Here is a 20,432-nt window from a genome sequence, read left to right on the forward strand (position 1 = left end):
CTGTAAGTTCTTGAACTTTACACATGTCAGAGTAAACACCCTGTAATTACTTATACTTTACACATGTCAAAGTAAACACCCTGTAAGTTCTTGACCTTTACACTTGTCAGAGTAAACACCCTGTATAGTCTTATACTTTACACATGTCAGAATAAACAACCTGAAAGTTCTTAAACTTTACACATGTCAGAGTCACACCCTGTATTGTCTTATACTTTAGACATGTCAGAGTATGTTTACTCAGGCTACACTCTTACAGGATGTTCCCTGTATGTTATCGGACTTTACACATGTCAGAGTAAACTGTGTAATTTCATAGTTTACACATGTCAGATTAACATCTCATCCTTGTCTTTCATACTTAAATCAACTATTGTCAAAGAAATACCTTTTATGGTATAGAAGTAAAATGTATCCATAATTTTTAAGTATATGTTTAATTTTTTTTTAATATTGTACATAAATTTTATCGGAGCCTAAATTGCATTTAAAATAAAAATATTTTTCTTAAATGCTTTTAAATAAACTGCTAATATTTGAACTATTTTATTCATAATATAATTAACTTTTACTACTTAAGTATACTTTTTTCTGAATATTTAAAATTTTATTTAATTGAAATAACGGTATTTGAAAATAAAAATCTAATTCTTGAAATTATAAATACCTTTAATATACTATAATATTTTTGTTGCCTTTAAATAATAAGGTTCGTTTAAAATAAGGTGAGATATATTATAATGGTAACCAAATAATATTTTGTGGATTAATTCACTTCATTGATCTATTTCAAACAAGCAATGCAATCTTATATATGTTTGTAATTAAAATTTAAAATAAAGTTTTTGTATCCCAGCCCTTTTTTATTTAGGATTTTGTTATATATTTGTATTTCGGTGCAAATAATATTTTGTGATATCCGTTATGTTTAGAAAGAATTTTTTTTATATATCGTTTATACATCGAATTTTACCATTTTTATTTTAATAATTGCATCATTATTGAATTTTTCCATTTTTATTTTAAAATAAAGAATAGTCTAATTCAATGGAAATCATATTTACACATGTCACAGTCTGACAATGTCAGTAATTTATATAAAAAACCGTCTAAACACTCACGTAGACGCGCCCTAAGAGCGCAAGCGCAATACCAGTCCCATTCACCCTGATGAAGGGCACCCGATGGACTCTAAACTAGACGGCACAGCCACCGGATGAACATACGTGTTTTTATTTTTTAATTTTTATCTTTATGATATCTCATGAAAGTTTGAATAATTTATGGTCAGTAATTGTCTATAGATTTATTTGGTCAAGTTTCAACATGTCTATTTCTAATAAGTGTGTTTACAGCCATATAGAGGTCAAAATTATATCGATATTTTTGTTATAATTTATTTCCATTGAATTAAATTATATAATTATAAATACAGTACATCTAAAAACGTACACAAAAATAATTATGCAACTAATACTGTGGATTTCTACGTCTGAAAAACATAGACAAAATCTTATATCTATTCTTTCAGCGGGTTTAGACAGCGTGAATTCGCTACAAAGCGATTCCATAGCGAACTTCAAAAGTGTATACTGACATCATTCGATAAGTCAATTTTGAAGTTCGATATGAAATCGCTTGGTAGCGAATGTACTTTGTCTAACCAACTAGAACATGGTCATCTATAGTAAGAAACTCACGAATTAGTGATACTGCACTGAGTTTCACATAATTATCGCCTTTAATTCAATTTATACTTTACTGTAAACGAAATAATAAATTATAAAATTAAAATAGCATTGAGCAATTAATATTTGCATTTTTAAACACATTCATAAAGTTCTCTGCAAATATTTATCACATACAAGCTATATCTAAATGTTATCATATTTTAAATCCTCTGTCCCTTCCCATAGTTGTCTTATAAGGTAAAGATGGGGAAGGATAGTGGATTTGACGGAGAAGGGGATGCATATATAGTAGGCAAATACCTCAATCTATGCGTCCCCTCGTCCGTCGATTAAAGATAGGCAAGGCTTCTGCAATACGGATGTCTATGGGCAATGGTCGCTTCGCTATTTTGGCGAATTCGACGATATAAATAAATCGCGTAATTATATCTGTTATTAATAGTATAGATTTAGTTAATAAAATACTTTGATAAAGTCTAATTCTGCTAAGATTTTTGTTGCTATACATTGTCAATTTTAATTCAATAATTTGGTGCATTTAAGCAAAAAAAATGTTTTTTTTTTGGTATAAAACATTGTAATATTTTTTATTTAAAAAGATATCATCGTTAAATCAGGCTTATTTTTGCTGGATTTGTGCCAAAATCATTTGCCATCTAATCGAAAGTTTGCTTTCATCGAACCGATTGTATTTATTTGTAATTTTACATTGTATAAATAAATTATTTATATTCGAGGAGTGTTTTATTTTTTACACAAGACTTTCGCCAGTGGAAATACACGCGATTCCGTAAAACAAGTCTCAGTGGAAATAGGCTCTTATATCTAAAAAAAAATTAACTTTATTAAAGTTTTTGAGAAATGCGAATGTTCTAGCTGAAATTTGTCATAGATATAGAACATAGTCTGGAAGGACATATAGGCTACTTATAAAGTTTTTCTTTTTCCGCGCGGACCGAGTCGCGGGCAACAGCTAGTTCTATTTAATAAAATGAAAACTACATTGTAAAATATATTATTAAATATATAAAATTATTATTATTTACCACTTAAAACTTTTTTACTTAACACTTTATTCTTTTTCTTTTTGATTTCCTTCTCTTCTACGCTCTTCTCTTTCATGTTATCAGCTTTACGTTTTATCTTACTTATCTTTCCGATGACATTTTTAAATCTGTCATCTTTTTTCATAAGACTTTTGTTGACTTTCTTCAATTCATCTTTTATTGATGCATCAATGTTCTCACTTTCTGGCTGAAGACGATCATCTTCTTTCTTGTCCTTGATTTGTGCTTGGATTTGTTTTATCTTCTCGAGTTTCGCTTTCTTTGCTGCTTTTACACGCTTACGGCGCATTTCTTCCAGACTGCAAAAGAAAAATCAAATATTAAAAAAAAAGTTTCGAATTTTGACCTGGATTTAGATATTAATTTTAAGCATTCTATACACGATATTAGGTCTACATGTATTAACATTTGTTTCCATCCAAAGCCATAATAATACTAGCAGGGAAATGTTCAATTCTTTTTCATTTCAGGAAAATAACTAGGTGTCTCCCGTGACTTCATCCGGAATTTAAAAAAAAAAACTTAATTAGTAGCCTATGTGTTCCAGACTATATTCTATATGTATGGCAAATTTAATCGAAATCCGTGCAGCCGTTCTAGATATATCTTCAAACAAATATCCATGTATCCATCCATCCATCCAAACGTTCGCAGTTATAATATTAGTAAGATTAAATAAAATGAAGATATATTGTAAAATACGGATGGTTTGAATCCTGTGTGCTCACCCTTGCTCCATAAGTTCAGGATCAACCCCCGCCATGATCCATCTCTTATGCCTGTAGTTGCGCCTGCGCTGCTCAAACTCCTCGTTGTCCAGCTGCGCCTCCTGCTCCCTTCGCGCCACACTCACAGTTGTAAACACCTTTACCGCTTCGTCATCTGGTATTCAAATAAAACTTTATTGTATCAAGCATTTTTAAAACAATACTTTATTAACTGCTTGATTCTATGGTGGTTGTTTAAACAGTCACTTAGTGTAGACTAAAGGTGACCTTAAATGTCACATTAAAAATTCTCAATGCTGCAGTTAGAAATTAAATAACGCTAATAAATCTATTGTTTTCTTATACTAGCTGTCGCACGCGATTCTGTCTGCGCTAGATTTATAAAAAAAACTTAATATGTATTCTTCCAGACTGTGTTCTACATCTATATGAAATTTCATCGGGTCCATTGAGCCTTTCTAGAGATACCTAGTAACAAACATCCCCACATTCGCATTTATAATATTAATAAGAAGTAAGATTCACCATCAATCTTGTACTCGCTGAGTTTTGTTTTGATCTGGTCTTCGATCTCTCCGAGCCGCAGGATGTCGTACGGCGTGATGAGGGATATAGCCATGCCCGTCCTCCCGGCGCGCGCGGTACGACCTACTCTGTAATATTACAAACATACAGATTAATTATTAAAATTAGGTAGTTGCCAGCGCCCAGTTACTAGAGTCAAATCTCGGACTTTATAAGCCACTCCTGTGTAGAAATGCACTCTACACAATACACACATTGTACACATTACACGGTACATATTGCACAAGTACACAATACACATTGCGCGGTACACACAACAGTGTAATGCAATGCCTAGTTTGGGCATCACTAGATTACCCAAAATAACCATAAATGGTAAGTTAACATGAAATTTAATTTGATTTTTCAGTAATGTGTAATTTTTGTGTTAGTATGAGGTTATTGCTTTTGGTTTAATCTTTATAACTTGTAATAAAAAAAAAAATATTTTTTGTTTCTTTCTTACATATTATAACATAAGGCGCAGTATACATTACACATGTCATAGTACACATTACACATGTCAAAGTAATCTCACCTGTGTATATATTCCTTTGGTTCTAACGGCAGCTTGTGGTTAACTACAAGATGCACTGAAGGTATGTCGAGGCCTCTCGCAGCAACATTGGTGGCTATGAGAGTGCATTTCAAATTACTACGGAACTGCGCGAGTGCCGCCGCGCGCTCCCTCTGCCGCATGAACCCGTGTAAACATACGTTGTCCATGCCGATTGAGTTTAACATCATTGATAATACTTGACACTCTCTGAAAAACGAGAAAAATTAGTTGACACTTGAGAAAATATTCCTGAAGACAACGAGAAATCGTCTTTGAAAGTAAATGCATAGATAGCTATCGCCCAACTAAATTAGCGTGTGTGTTCTTCCAGACTATGTTCTACATCTATGCCATTCAGCAAGATTCATGCAGCAGTTTTTGAGATACCTTCTAACAAACATCCAAACATTCGCATTTATAATATTAGTAAAGTAATTTATGTATGTCACTGCATGTTATACAGTTAAGAGGAAAGTACTAAACTGTATATATTCTAAGTTTAAAGCTTTGAAATAGAACGATGACTATCTTATATTGTAATATTAGCTGTCGCTAGCGGCTCCGTCCACGCGGAATTAAAAAAAACGTACTTATTAGCCCATGTGTTCTTCCCGACTATGGTATATGTGTGCCAAATTTTATTGAGATTCATCCTAGAGATACCTTCCAACAAACAAACATCCATCCATCCAAACACTTGCATTGATAATATTAGTAAGATTATTGAAATGTTAATTGGTAAAGGGTAAAAAATTATGAATACTAACTTCTTAGTATCGGTAAACACAATAATATGTGCACTGGGTTTAGTCTCACGATATTTGCGTAACGCCTGCACGAGGTAAACATCACGCGCGTACGCCGGACACACCACGTAACGCTGGTCTAATGTATTCACTGTCAGTTGTGTGTCCGTCTCCGACCATACTGTGAGTCGCTGGAGAAATAAATTTTATATGAAACTAGCTGTCGCCCGCGACGCTTTCCGCGAGGGATTAAAAATAGATGTTGGCCAATTCTCAGACCTACTCAATATGCTCACAAAATTTCATGAGAATCGGTCAAGCTATTTCGGAGGAGTATGGGAACATAAATTGTGACACAAGAATTTTATATATATATGATTTTAGATGAATATTAAGTTTAATTGTACATGCTAAAATATTATCATTTATTATTTTGCTTACAGTATTGATGAATAATTAGTAAGAAAAAAAAAGTGCATACTTACATCTTTATTTAACGGCAATTGTTTGGATTCTTTCACATCTTCTGTTATTGTTGCAGAAAATAGTAAATTCTGACGATTTTGTGGCAAAACTTCAAATATTGTTTCCAAATCCTCTTTAAAGGATTCACTGAACAACCTGAACATATAACAAAATATATAAAACAAGTTATCCCTCGCGTCTCCATCAGTGGGTGATTAAGAAAAAACTTAATTAGTAGCCTATGTGTTCTTCCAGACTATGTTCTACTTCCATGCAGCCATTCTGGAGATACCTTCTACCAAACATCCATCCATCGAAACATCATTTACAATTTTAGTAAGATTAACTATAAAACAAATAACAAACCTAAAAAAAACAAGCAATCTTATTAAAACAAAACTACTGAAGCATTTTTAATAAAATTTGGTACACAGTCTCAGAGCCTGAGAAAGGACATAGGCTAGTTTTCAACAAAGAGGTCATGGACACAGCTAATAAAAATTAATTAAATGATGTTACCTGTCAGCTTCATCCAAAACTAAATACTTAATCTTCTTCAAACTGAAAGTATCACAGCCAGTTATATGATCAGCCAAGCGTCCAGGCATTGCTACCACTATATGTGGCTTCTTGGCCAACTTTAGTGACTCCTCCATTTGGTCCGACCCTCCAGTTACTATACATACTCTGAGGTTCAATGGTTTGCCTAATATACTGAATTGATCAGCTATCTGAAAGATAAATATTTTATATTACTTTTAATGTTTATCTATACTAACACATAAGATTGGCGACAGGCAAGCGGCCAGTCGTAAACAATTAAACCAAAACCTTAAAGTTTTAAAACTTAAATGACTATTTCATTGTTACCTGGTAAGCAAGTTCATGAGTTGGTGTAAGTATAAGTGCATAGATTCCATAGGGATCCTCTGCTAGGTTTTGTAGTATTGGCAATGCAAATGCAAATGTCTTCCCTGACCCAGTCTTAGCTGCACCAATACAGTCGTTTCCAGAGAGAATGTCTGGAATGCATGCTTTTTGAATGGGTGTTGGAGCCTTTATACCTGAAAGATTAATAATATTGTATTAGTACTATTTTACTGCAGCACCTAAGCTGTTAAAATGTGAGTTTAATACAAAAAGGTTATTTCATATACTACTTACCAAGAGTATGAAGCTGCTTGATCAACCATGTTTTTACTCCTAACTCAGCAAACTCCTTTATGTCAGTTACGTTCATTTTGATTTAATAATTAAACAAGGCAAATGAAAATAGAAAAGCACGTTGCCATTTATTTACCAAAATATTTCTTTTTCTGTCAAAACCATTTCATTTCATTTTGACATTGACAATTTACAATAACAATAACTGACGTAATATTTTGAGATCCGCAAAAAATAAATTTAATCTGTCAGATGGTTTGGAGAAATATATTTTTACACAATTTTCTATTTCTTTGCAAGACAGAAACATAGGAATGAAATTGTTTGTAAATGCGCTTAAGTTTTTTGTTTCCGCGCCTGCCTTGTTACGAAAAATGGCGTTTGTTTAGAGTCTAAAGTTGGTCTAAAGTCTAAATTGTCTTTGGTGATGTAAAAAGGAAATGTTTGATGTCTCTGGTTTCAGTCAATCACTCGCGATTCGCGTGATGGGATGTTTGATTTTGTTTTGAATATTTGATTGGCGCATGTTACTATAATTTTATTTCTTATTAATCATAGCAATAGAAATATTCTTCAGTTAAAAACTTATACGTGTAATTAGAATTTATACAAAATAACAGCATTCATATCCTGCAACTATCAAGTGAAAATGTTAAATTATAATTAAAATATCATCAGTGCTTTTATGAAATACAAAAAAAACTGCTCTTTGGTATAAAAATTTTAATTTCATTGGTAAGTCTTCTTATTTAGTCTAATTTATTTATTAAAACTTTAACGGTGTCCAATTTCTAATGGCATCTATGTAGGTGATACTTTGTCACTATGTGTTACGTACGACATGGCGTTATTTTAGTCGCCTTGATGTGAACAAGTTAAGTCGGTACTTATCCCACTATTTCTGTCGCTACATGGTACTTTGCACCATTGCTCAACCACAATTGGTACATCCTATTTCTATATTGTTTTTCTTTTATTCAATTTAGGGGCCATCTTTGTGTGAATGCATTTAGATATAAAATTACGTGTAATAAAACACACAACACAAGGCATGTACAGTTACCGTAAATTAAGTAAAGGTTCTTTAAGTTATAATACAGTAAGTCTTTAGATTTGTCGCATATTTTTAAGCCTTCAGTCAGAGTTGCGTGTTTTCGAAGTTAAAAAAAAATCGTGTTGTTTTGTTTCATAATTTGAAACATTTAAACTAAACAAAGTGTATAACTTATTATTTGCATATAAAATTATATTAAATAGCTTCAGTGATTATTACACTTTTCTCACACTTTCTTTACTATTAATTAAAAAAAATAGATTAATTCTAATTAAATTGCACTTTAACAATTTTTACTTTATGTTTAAATTCAAAAATATTTTTTAAGTGTTTCCCTTAAACTAAAATGTATTGTTTCAGAAAAATTATAACAATGAGTCTCTTCAAAACAATATTATCCCTGGCTGTGAATAACACAAAGGTTGCAGTTAAAAATAATGCCAATGTAAGTATCATCTGTAGACATATTAAAAAATATATATATAATATTAATTTCTTGGATATTGTAGAAAAAAAAATATCTATGTTTTTGCAATCTGTGAATTACAAATTACTATCTATTAAAGATAGGAATAAAAGTATAATTAAAATAGATTTTTTCATCATTATTACTGTATTTCTATATCATTAGATAAGGTTTATACAATGGAGGTTGTTTTTGACTAAAAAAGAAAATAAATATAAGATTTTAACAGGAAAAAAATGTAAAAATCATAATAAATGTTCAATATATTTGAGAGTAAAATAATCATTAATTTTAAGATGTAATATAATTATGAATAATAAAGTTTATGTAACTTTCAGAATTGCATAATATAACAAATATTTGTTAACACAATCTATATATTTACATCATATCTTTATACAACCATAGTTTATCTTTCAATTTTTTTATCTTTTCATTTTGGGTCACGGTTTTCGTTGAAAGAAGTTTTCGAAATAGTTTTGAAAGTTAGGAGTGTATTTATTAAAAGTAATGTTTGTTTAAACCTAACACTTGATTTCAAACATTTTAAAAACAAACTGTAGTAATACATAAACAGCTTGATATAGTTTAGTTGACCATATATTTTAAACCATTCGTTCACCGGTAATTGATGGATGTCAACATAGACATAATATAATATATTATCACCCTTAACTTAGGGTAGGCTCCGAGCCCCTTAGTGGGGATGTATAGTGAGCTGATGATTTTCATAATATAGAGTGTGTATTACCCTTAAATATGTATTTCTATAAACTGCTGCAATATAATCATTTGTCAAGAATGCATTTCGGAAACCTAAACAATAATCATAGGGTGCAATGAAAGTGTTAACATATATTTAAATAATAGAAACACTATCAAATTTTTGATGTGGTCCCAAAGATTTTCCTCAAAAATCACTTTTGATATGGCCTTTGATATCTATTGCTTACACATTTATAAAACATATTGTCTTCTCTCTCATTCCCTGTGAATAAACTGAGAGAGCAATATCATTTTAAATACATGTTTTGTTAAAATAAACTCACGATTATAGACATCGCGTGATATGACGCGTGTCCGCACGTTATTTGCCTCCATTCCTAACTTCTCAGCCTAACGGTAACATGATTCACGACAGCAAGGAAAACAGTGTAATTTAATCTTTAGAATTGTATGTCAGTTCAGCACTCATTGAGCTATTTATCTGTCTACATCAACGGTGCCTAATCTGTGGTCCAGAAGCCAAAATAGGGTCCGCAAATGATTTTCAATTTAGCGGAGAACGAGCCAATCGAAGTGCAGTAAATAAGAGCGCATGGTTCAAGGGGATAATAACGTGGACCTAATACAAAAACATTGCGAGAAAATTATTCATAATATCGACATCGAAAACGAAACGATTTCAGATGAATTTCATTTTTCACATAGTAGTTCCTGCCAGTAATAATACAAAATTTTTCCCTCACCAAGAAAAGATTGGGAACCCCTGCTTTACCTAAACATTATTTACACCGTAATATACTACGTCTGTAATTAAATATAACTAAAGTGTTAATATATTTGTTAAATAATCTACTTCTAATTATTATCAATCTAATAATTGATAAATATTTTGATTATTACTATTAATAATAATATCTGTCTATATCTAGATTATTTTAATGTCCGGTTATAGCCAACATTTACTCTTCGCCGATATCATTAAAACTGCGTTAACTCACGGAAGCGTAACGCCTGTACAACGCAGCACCATGTTTTTATTATGTTTGATTCTGCATAAAACATACAAAAATGCGTATATCTTATGTATTACTATGTCTTATATAGTAATACATAAGATATACGCAAGCGAAATTAACATTAAACCCAGTAGGCCTAGCATGAATATTTGTGACAAGCACTATCGTATCATCATTGACAAAATTTTTATTGAAATGAGACGTAAAGTATACCAAAAATCATACTTCTTACTAATATTGTAAATGCGAAAGTTTAGACGGAACGGCTCAACGGATTTTGATGAAATTTGGCGCAGACTTAGAACATAGTCTGGAAGAACACATAGGCCACTTTTTTTTTATTTCCGTGCGAACGGAGTCGTGGAGGACAGCTGGTCTCATAATAATTGTCGTATCATTGACGATGACCATACGAAGGTGATTGTCACAAATATTCTTGCTAGACCCACAGATGTCCCCCCGGAATCGTAAAGTAAGCTGAAATGCAAGCCAGTTTCATTTCAAACATTACTTTTAATCCCGATCGATGTCAGCTTGCAGGCGTAAATCGTGCCAAGCAACATTGTATGTACTATTTATGTAACTGCGTCAATTCTCTGTGTTACCAGAACACGGCCTCAAGGTCAAAATAACCTGTAATTTGCTCATCTGATGTTATATGGTCCGATACTTCATGTTAATTTTAAGTGGTCAGACAACGTAGAGGATGGCTGATGCGTACGCTAGTGGCGTGAACTAAATAAATTTATAGATACGTTTTTGTGCGTTTGCATTCAGAAGTTATAGAGATTTCTCGATAAATATATTGTAAAATAAAATAAAAATATCACACTTAAGATTAAAAGGGTCGTAAATATATTTTATTAAAAACCAATGTGGTAACGAAGTATACAATTAGAAAATGAACGAAATTCTTCAAACTCTCACCATACGATAAGTGAAAATATCGATACCACACGACTGAATGTAAACACTAGTCCCATAAAAAATATAAACAATTAAAACCAAATTATATTGAAAATAAAGTATTATTTTTATCCGAAGAAATTATCGACACATTCACATCTCTATTATTCCATAAATACGCGAATAATTTAGTGTTGCTATAATGAAGTTCAAGGCCGTCTCTATCGATATATCAGTTGCATGCGCTGTACATTTCCACTGCGTCACTAACAACGCACGTGCGCTTGTTGCCAATTGCGATAATTGCAGTTGCACACCAAATGTTGGACCAAACATCCTCCTAATTACAGTACAGTAGGTAGAAATGTTGGGTCAAATGTTTGCCTAGTTTGTCAAACATTTACTGTTTTCATAACACGTACTTTTAAAAATGTTTGTTACATTAACTATGACTAGAAAATTCCGATAATACGATTAGTTTACATTTACTTAATTCAAAACAGCAATATTTAAATTACAGTAGCCACTTAACGTTTTTATAGGAATTAGAACACAGACGTAGATTTCAACCAAACTGAACAAAAAACTTAATAGTAACATTAATTTTTTTTAACAAGGATATAACGGTCTTTTAAGTTTTTTTTTATTTCTCATATGATGATGATAATGAAGTTATTGATGGACGCTTAAGTAAAAAACCAATTCATCGTTGACCTTTGACTGCCGTCGCGTGACTGCGACCACGCTATACAAGTATGCAGTAATATTTCACCGATTCTAACAAAGACTATCTATGAGCAAAAACGTTTAAAAATATTTAGATAATTAACACATATTACTTCTTACCATCTTACTAATATTATAAATGCGAAAGTTTAGATGGATGGATGTTTGTTAGAAAACATCTCAACGGATCTTGATGAAATTTGCCACTGATGTAGAACATAGTCTGGTAGAACACATAGGCTAGTAATCAAGTTTTTTTCTAATTACGCGTGGCTGGAGTTGCGGGCGAAAGCTAGTTTGATCAATCTGTTACATTTTCTTTATCTAAATTATTTCTTTTGTTAAAATGTTTTATAATAATTTTCACGTCTCTGAACTCGCGAAAGTCGGCAGTGAATGTGTTAAGCGATTCTAGAAACATATGCGTACACACTGTCTGAGAACGTGATCGTCTAATATCAGCCACAACATAGTATAGTATGAATATTTGTATATTACAATGTCGAGACATTCTAATGTGTTTCTGTGTGAAACTGATACGTTTCTGACGCGTTATGAGAAAACATAGTTGCATTCTTTGTCTGTGGTTGTATACAGGATGACCTATGAATTTAATATTAAGATAAAACTAAATAAATAAAACGAAAATATTTGTTTTGCATTAATTTTGATACGAATGTTTTGTTTCTTAACACTTCGTACATTAGTCATGTGTTTGAATAAAGCTAATTATAAACATACGATTTTTTTTACAAATCTTGTCTAAGCGTAAATGATATTTCCTTGAACACTTAAAATAAATTGGACCTATTGTTGGTTGATAAAAAGTAACAAAAAAAAATCACTAAAAACTTTAATCACGGCCATGAATAAAGTTCAATGACTGTAGTGGACCTATTAAGGTACGAGTCCATTGGTCCGCGGTGGACGCACCGCATGCACGGGCCGAAACGTATTTTGGTTTATTTTGTACGATTTTATAATCCGTGCGTTTCGTGCGTCTATTCCTGGCCCATGAACACGGACCTTTAACGCAAATTGTTACTCAATTTGTTAACATAATTTGAGGTGATGAAAGAATGAAATATTTTGATAATAGATTAATGACCACCTTTAATCATTTTTTGTTCCAGTCATCTCTACGACCGTTACTATCATGTGCGCCGGTAGCTATGGTGGGCTTCGACCGCGGCGCTCACAGTCAGGACATCACCAAAAACATCCAGTACATCACCAATGATAAGATCAAACTCACGCCGGATCCAAAGACAATGAAGTATGTATACTGTCACAGTACTAGGTATAGTTCAACCTGGCTAACCGAGAATCCGGTTTCGTCGGATCACCTTCATAATCAAATTCGGGTTAGAATCTATTTATATATATAAAAGAAAGTCGCGTGTTAGTTACACTATTTATAACTCAAGAATGGCTTTACCGATATGCTTGAAAATTGGTGAGGAGGTAGCTTAGAGCCAGGAGACGGACATAGGATACTATTTATTGTGTTTTTTTTTATTTTATTTTTTTCGAACTTATACCTTGAAGAGTCACTTTTTATTTAACTTACTAATATTATAAATGAGAATGTTTAGATGGATGTGATGAGGATGGATGGATGCGTGGGCTACACTAATTAAGTTTATTATATGTCTACGCGGACAGAGTCGCGGGCGACAGCTAGTTAGCTATAAGAGAGAAAAATGTCGCGGTCTCTTGAACTCTCCTTTATCTAGGTTCAACTGTATTTGACGAGTCTGGAAAACTATAGTTTGTGTGTACTTTTTACATACATTTGAAGTATATAGGTTAGATATACATTACACAATGTTGATTTACATAAGGTCGTCAGTCAATAAGCCAGTTACCTAATGGGTTAATCCATTGTGCGCCTGCCCTGTTCTAATTCTTATGCTCTGTATTGCTTATTGCATTCTGAACTCTTATACCTACCTACTTGTATACGTTTCCACTGTCGAAACATATTAATAAAAAAATATTGACATCTCTATCATTGTCTCTCAAATAACCGAGATAACGATATTATTCTAACTGACTCCATAAAGCAGGAGGTTCGTTCTTCTGTTTGTTTTTTTTATTTTTCGACACCAACTCTGAAATAACAGATTTTCTTACTTTCGAGAGTATTCATGAGGTAACTTTTTTCACTATTTAGTGCATTTTGTTTAAGAATGTTTTTTTTAAGTCGGTTTTCTTTTTTCACTTATGTATATTTTGGTTGAATAATCCCACGATTATAGATGACAAAATAGGAAGGGAAACAAAGATAAGATAGTCCAGTCTACTTGGTTATTATAAAATAAGTACGAATAGATATTGACAAATATATTTTACTTATATCTAGTCAGTTTTATAAGCCTCTATAAATAAAACTTTATTGGACTAACCTATTGAGAATCAAGAGATGTGATGAAACGATTTTTTTAAATTAAAAAAAAAATATAACTAATCTATTAATCGTTGATTTCTGAGACCAAAATATTTATATAAAACATATCAAAACCCCTCTCATTATCTTAGACAAACATAGATAACAATTATTTTTTTACAGGGATTTCGGTCTCAGAAATCAACGGTAAATCCTTGTTTGTTTGAACAAATATGGATTTCAATTAATACAAAATATTAGTCACATTTTCTACGTTATATATAACTAAGTATGTAGACAGAAAGACGTTTAAATTACATGTTGATTAGTACAAAGTCCACACAGCTCTGTGCAGACGCAGCAGATAATGACCATTACACCGCCTCATGATCGATATAAAGACATTGCTTCGTTTTAAAGAATAGTATGATATTAATTTACATAATTTAAAATTAAAATCTCGCAATAAAAGTGGTCCTTTGTTTGCGATAATTTAAAGAGAAAACATAGTTATTTTGCTAAAAAATCAATCTGCCATTACTTTTTACTTTTAATACATAGGTCACAATATAATGGACCTATATTTTTTAATTATCAATGACGTGTGTCGTTTATTACATTGTTTCATTAAAATAAACCTTATTCAGTTCAGACATTGAACCTTTATAAGTGGACAGGCTAAAAGCCGTGTTTTTTGTGCCTATTTGATTTTTGACCTTTGGATCCTGACGGTAGCCTTTGTTAGCGATGGTAAAGAGTCGAACTAATAATAAACAGAATTGACATTAACAGGCGCTATTAAGTCTGAACGAAGTAAAAGTTATTTTCATGCAAGCACGCTTTAGACTATTCATTTTCCATTGTCATCATAATATATTAACCGACGAGTTTACAATGTTCTTGTCTTTTCAAAGAGAATGAAAGAGATGTTACATTATCAGGTTGGACAAGCAGCTGAATCGTCCGATCTGTGTTATGATAAACTGGCTGTTAGCGCGACAGAAGCACGTGCTGAAGTACGCCTCGCTCTACCTCGAGCAGGGCTTCGATGTCGTCTCCGTGTCCTGCACACCCTGGCAACTCATGTGGCCAATGAAAGGATCCCAGGTAACGAATTGTCAACGAAGAGATTTGTGTTCATTGCGCATACAGATTGGAATAGGTTAGCGGTGTGTGTTTCTGACGTGAGGGCCTTCAATAGTACGGAGATGCCATTTTCAGATCACACTAGAATATATTTTTATATTGTGGTTGCAAGAGAGCAAGCAACCGCTGATGAGTTGCTTATATTTAATCATCGGGGTAGGGTGGGAAGAATGTTTCCCCTTTCTATGCGTCCCCTCCTCCGTCAAAACCACTTCCCCTCCCATCAACTTCTTATAAGAAAAGAATGGGAAGGGAAGATTACTAAAATTAAATATCTGCTTGCACCGTGATCAAACGCCAGTTGTTTTGTTATATAAAAAAAATTACAAAATGTCCAAATGTCTGTGCTGTTAAAGAATCTGTGTAACATAGATATAACTAATTCAGCTGGTAGCTGGTGATCTGATGCGACTGCTGTCTGCCAACGAGAGCGAGCAGCCGCTGGTGGTGCACGGCTTCTCTGTGGGCGGCTACCTGTGGGGCGAAGTCTGTGCCCAAGTCATGTCAAACAAGGACCTGTTAGTATATGTTTTATAGTATATAATACTACTTTAATAGTAATATTAAAAATAAATCACAGAAGATGTTCATAAAACTTTGATGCTTTTTCGTTTTGTTCGAATAAGGGTCCGTTCACACAGACCGTGGCGGAGTGTAAAGCAGATTTTTATCGCAAATAAAATTGAGCTTTATATGGTTGTAACTAAGTTAAATTGTACTTTTCACGTTTTTTAATATTTATACTTGATATAAAAGACGTGCGAAGTGTAATTAAATTTTGTTTAAATTTCTTGGATAAATTTAATCTGCTTTTGATCCTGGTCTGTCTGAACGGACCTTTATATATGTTTTGGTCGTGGAATCCCAACACTAATTTTGTATTGTTTTTCATTGTAATAAATATTTAAATGGTATATCTGCAGATACCAGCCGGTGTTGGACCGCGTGACGGCGCAGGTGTGGGACTCTGCTGCTGATATCACGGAGATCACAATCGGCGTACCCATCGCTGTCTTCCCAAAGAACAAGATCATGCAGAAAACACTCAAAGCTTATATGGAGTGAGCATCTTATTAATATTATAAAATTCTGAATTTAAAATTTAACATAGATTTATAACATAATCTGGAAGAACACATAGACAACTTATTGTTTTTTTTTTAATTGGAGCGGACGGAGTCGCAGGGTATACAGAAGCTAGTATCAACTAAGAACATTAAAAGTTCAATGGCTTCAATTTCCATTAAACTAATAATATTTTTAAACATAACTGTATGTAATATTTTATCTATATTATAGTAAATAGAATATGACCTAAAGGTCTATGTTACCAGGTCATAAAATTAAAAAAAAAAACAGTTAATAGAACTGTCATTTTATTAGGTCGAATTTTAAAAGTAAATACATAAATAATAATGTATTCAGTCCAGACATATTATATCAAGAATATATATATCACTAATGATAACATACGTCTGTAAAAATATTAATTATTATATATTATTATCATGTTTACGTAATATGTTACTACAAAATAGAAAATTCATAAATAAATCCTCATTCATATCTTGTCTGGTTGATAATATTTGCTGATTAATTGCAGTGGAAAATTACATGACTTTCATTTTGTATTATGAAAGTCAATAGGTCAAATTTAACAGTGTTAGAGCCCGCTTTAACATCTTCGCACGAATTGTCCCGGCTCGCCCGGTGAAATACCACGACCACACAGAAGACACGCGTCGAGTGGAAGCTATTCCGCGTACAGTCTGATGAGTGTGCGTCCCGGAGGCCTAATTTAATCCTCTTTCCCTTCCCACCCTTTTTCTTATAAGGAAAGGATGGTAAGCGGAAGTGGACTTTCCGGATGAGGGGATGCATGGAAAGGAAAAATATTTTCTTTCTGTGCATCCTCTCCTCCGTCGATTAAAGGTAGACAACGCATATGTAATTGCGTATGTCTATGGGCAACGGCCACTTCGCTATATCAGCGATTTCAGGTGGCCGCTCGCTCGTTTGCCACCGTATGATATAAAAAAAATCCGCCGTAAATTTTTTTCGCTTGTACAGATTTCTCGCTTATAGTGGATCGACTGTATATCACAGTTAGTTTCCACTGCAGTGTGACTTGTATTTATATATATTGTCATCGCTTACATTCTCTTTGACAAAACAGAGACAACATGTGTCTTACAACACCGTTAGAACATTGGATAAATGTTTTATATGAAATTTAAAAATCACATCGGTATAGTATTTTTCGAATAAATTGGAGACTCGGAACACAATTTTAAAATTAAGTTATGCGGCGCAGGGTACTATAGCGCTAACTCAAGGTCAGCCGACAGCATTTAAAAAAATATCATCATCAGCTCACTATACGTCCCCACTGTGAAGCTCCAAGCCTACCCTTAGGTGTGACTAGGCCATAGTCAAAGCTGGTCCAGTGCGGGTTGACTTCACACATATTTTAAAATTTCTCTACAGATATGTGCAGCATCACGATGTTTTCCTTCTCCGTAAGAACGTTACATAAATGTACATTTGTAAATCGAAAAACACATTGGTATATGACGGGAATCGAACGTAAGACCTGCAGATTACAAGTGCTTTACCCCTGAGCCACCGTCACTCATGTAAAAATACTATAATGAGAAAATTTATTTTATAAGTCAATTACTTAACCCTTGAACTACTCAAGCTAATATTATCTCGTCGTATATTAACAGGTACCACATGAAGACGTTCCATGATGTTGCGACGACTCACTACATCAGATCATCTCAGCTGTTCCACACGAACCTGTGCCGCGCGCCCGCACTCTTCCTGCTCTCCCGCAGCGACCCTGTCGGCGCTGAGAGGAGCAACCGCGCTGTCTACGACTCATGGTGCAAGATGGGCATCAAGGTATGAATATTTACCATGCATGATGAAAGAAAGTGTTAGGCAGAAAATCCGACAGTGTGCCGGTGTACTGGCAACACTTGCCTAAAATGTCGACGTTTATATCCTCTCACTAATCATTCTGACACTTTACTTTGTAACAAAAGAGCGGCATTCGCGCCAAAGGATTCTAACTAATAATGTCTGAAAAAAAGAAAGAAAAAAAAATTTTTTTTTACCATATTAAAATAATAAACAAGACACAAACTTGATATAAAATTGTGGCAAAAAGAAAGTTCAGCTAAGTAGATGCATATGTTTAAAATGCATACCATAGTAAGAAAATACGGCGAATCACAACCAGCAAGAGTAAGTGGGGTTTATGGAACTTTCAATCTATAGAAACTAAATGTGTATAATAGTTTCTTACTTTAACCCTTAAATGGACGATTTTTTTTTTACGTTTTAAAAAAATATATTTGTGTAATCATTTATTTTTAATGCATAAAAATATTGGATAGTGCCAACATTAAAAAAAGTACAAAATTCGTTCAGAAATAAGAACTAGTTGTCAAAATTAACAAAAAAATAAAATAAAGATAATTTTATCTGTGATGTTTAGTATGTTGTTTAAAAACAACATTGTCCATTTAAGGGTTAAAAAAACAATCAGAGCCCTTTGCAACCGCCTGCATGAAGAGTGAATGGCCTTGAAGAAGGAAGTATAGGAAGGTTTTTTTTAATTATTTATCTCGCAGTAGTAATAATAGTAATTTAGTAATTTTTCTCTTTTACAGTGTACATGGCAATGCTGGGACAGGTCTCCGCACGTGCAGCACTTCACCAAGCACCGCGAGGAGTATGTCCAGCTGCTGATGGCTCACCTCAGGGAACACACGCATCTCGCCCACAAGTCGCGCGCCCACGCCTAGTGCCTGGCGCCTAAATACCCCACGCAGATAAACCCCTCTAAAACTATGAAGTGAAGTGCTAGACAAATAACTTTTAAAAAGGGATGGCAGAACAATTTTTATAAAATAATGAAAAATATAATAAAAGTACAGAAAATGTCAATTTAACAAAAATTGTAATAAAATATGTCGAACTATTTTTTTGTCGACTAAAAAAATTACTTTTTCGTCTTTAAGTTTTTATTTTTGGACGTTTTTGAATAATTCAATAATTTAAGTAATAAAACATGTATTTTCTGCCTACCACTCTAGGTCACAGGCGTGTTTTTTTGTAATAAAAATTGTGGAAGTAAGACCGACAAGGATATATGTCTGGAGGCATAAGTCAAACTAAATTATGACAGTTCACTAGCGCCCTCCTGTCAATGTCAAAAATGTCAGAATATCTCTTTTATCCTGTAACTGTTGTCTTTTTTTATGCCTTGTATGTTGTCCTTGTTTAATTTTATTAAAGTTTTTGCCATCCCTAATCTAGATTAAATTATAATACTAAAGAATTTAATAGGTTATCTATGTATCCTTTCTTAGCTTTTATATCTAAAGGCTCTCGATAAGCTTAAAATTAGGTTACGTCTTATGTTAAAGTTACTTTTAAAATATTTTGTTTTTGTGCAATTTGTTACATAAAAAGTTTTTAATAAGCCATTACACCTTTTTGTTTATAGTATTCCGATCTGATATATAACATTTTTGAACTATATCTCTTATTTATCGTATATTTTAGTTGAAATGTAATAAATATCAATTGGATTATATACAAAATTGTCAAAAGTGTGTTTTCGTGCTTCAATTTATTCATTCCGTATAAAAGTAATAAATACTGTCTATAAAACATGTTTTAAATATTGTTGTAAACATGTTTCTAGCAAATAAAACACATAAACGAAACATATACGAATGTCTTTATATAATTTGTCTTATTACGCGCCTAGTTGAAATGAAAAGCAATATTTTATAACCACGTGTGATTTTTGTAGTTTATAAGATTTTTACACACATGCATATTGTATTAGATTTTTTTAAATAAATACATTACTTTTAAAACAGACTTTATTTAACCCTAGTGAACCAGCAAATAATGAAACGAATGTTTTGAATATTAAAACAAAAGATTTTAGAATAATAGCTCAGTTAATTTAAGCGACATTTGGTTTGTTTCGAACAC

At 32.7% G+C, this 20,432-nt stretch overlaps 2 protein-coding genes across 3 annotated transcripts; one reads left to right on the forward strand and one right to left on the reverse strand.

Annotated features, from left to right (window-relative positions):
- Nucleotides 1–2,741: 2,741 nt before the first annotated feature.
- Dbp45A (putative ATP-dependent RNA helicase Dbp45A) lies at nt 2,742–7,139 on the reverse strand (the record flags this gene model as incomplete). The annotated part of the gene is made up of 9 exons (XM_013316191.1): nt 6,985–7,139; nt 6,691–6,884; nt 6,340–6,551; nt 5,841–5,976; nt 5,377–5,546; nt 4,589–4,816; nt 4,012–4,139; nt 3,487–3,640; nt 2,742–3,057 (listed from the first exon to the last, which is right to left on the reverse strand). Coding segments are annotated over exons 1-9 (1,614 nt in total), but the record flags the coding sequence as incomplete, so codon positions are not given.
- A 309-nt stretch (nt 7,140–7,448) lies between these two features.
- On the forward strand, nt 7,449–20,266 carry LOC106120768 (uncharacterized). 2 transcript variants are annotated; one of them, XM_013316193.1, is made up of 8 exons: nt 7,449–7,719; nt 8,399–8,483; nt 13,012–13,154; nt 15,209–15,374; nt 15,801–15,931; nt 16,337–16,474; nt 18,143–18,320; nt 19,094–20,266. In XM_013316193.1, exons 2-8 carry the CDS (start codon nt 8,412–8,414, stop codon nt 19,226–19,228), a joined length of 963 nt encoding a protein of 320 aa, XP_013171647.1. In that variant the 5' UTR covers nt 7,449–7,719; nt 8,399–8,411; the 3' UTR covers nt 19,229–20,266. The 2 variants fall into 2 exon arrangements, with proteins under 2 accessions (XP_013171647.1, XP_013171648.1); XM_013316194.1 differs by lacking the exon at nt 7,449–7,719 and adding an exon at nt 7,835–7,928.
- The last annotated feature ends 166 nt before the right edge of the window (nt 20,267–20,432 follow it).

Source organism: Papilio xuthus, unplaced genomic scaffold (genome assembly GCF_000836235.2).
Source record: "Papilio xuthus unplaced genomic scaffold, Pxut_1.1 DF826949.1, whole genome shotgun sequence".
Classification (NCBI taxonomy): Eukaryota; Metazoa; Arthropoda; class Insecta; order Lepidoptera; family Papilionidae; genus Papilio; species Papilio xuthus.

What these genes read in the sequence shown, in the direction of transcription:
- LOC106120768 (XM_013316193.1), top strand. Translation starts at nt 8,412, where the DNA reads ATGAGTCTCTTCAAAACAATATTATCCCTGGCTGTGAATAACACAAAG. An exon ending in CAGTTAAAAATAATGCCAAT is followed by an intron (nt 8,484 to 13,011) that starts GTAAGTATCATC and finishes TTTTTGTTCCAG; the next exon opens with TCATCTCTACGACCGTTACT. An exon ending in GGCCAATGAAAGGATCCCAG is followed by an intron (nt 15,375 to 15,800) that starts GTAACGAATTGT and finishes TAACTAATTCAG; the next exon opens with CTGGTAGCTGGTGATCTGAT.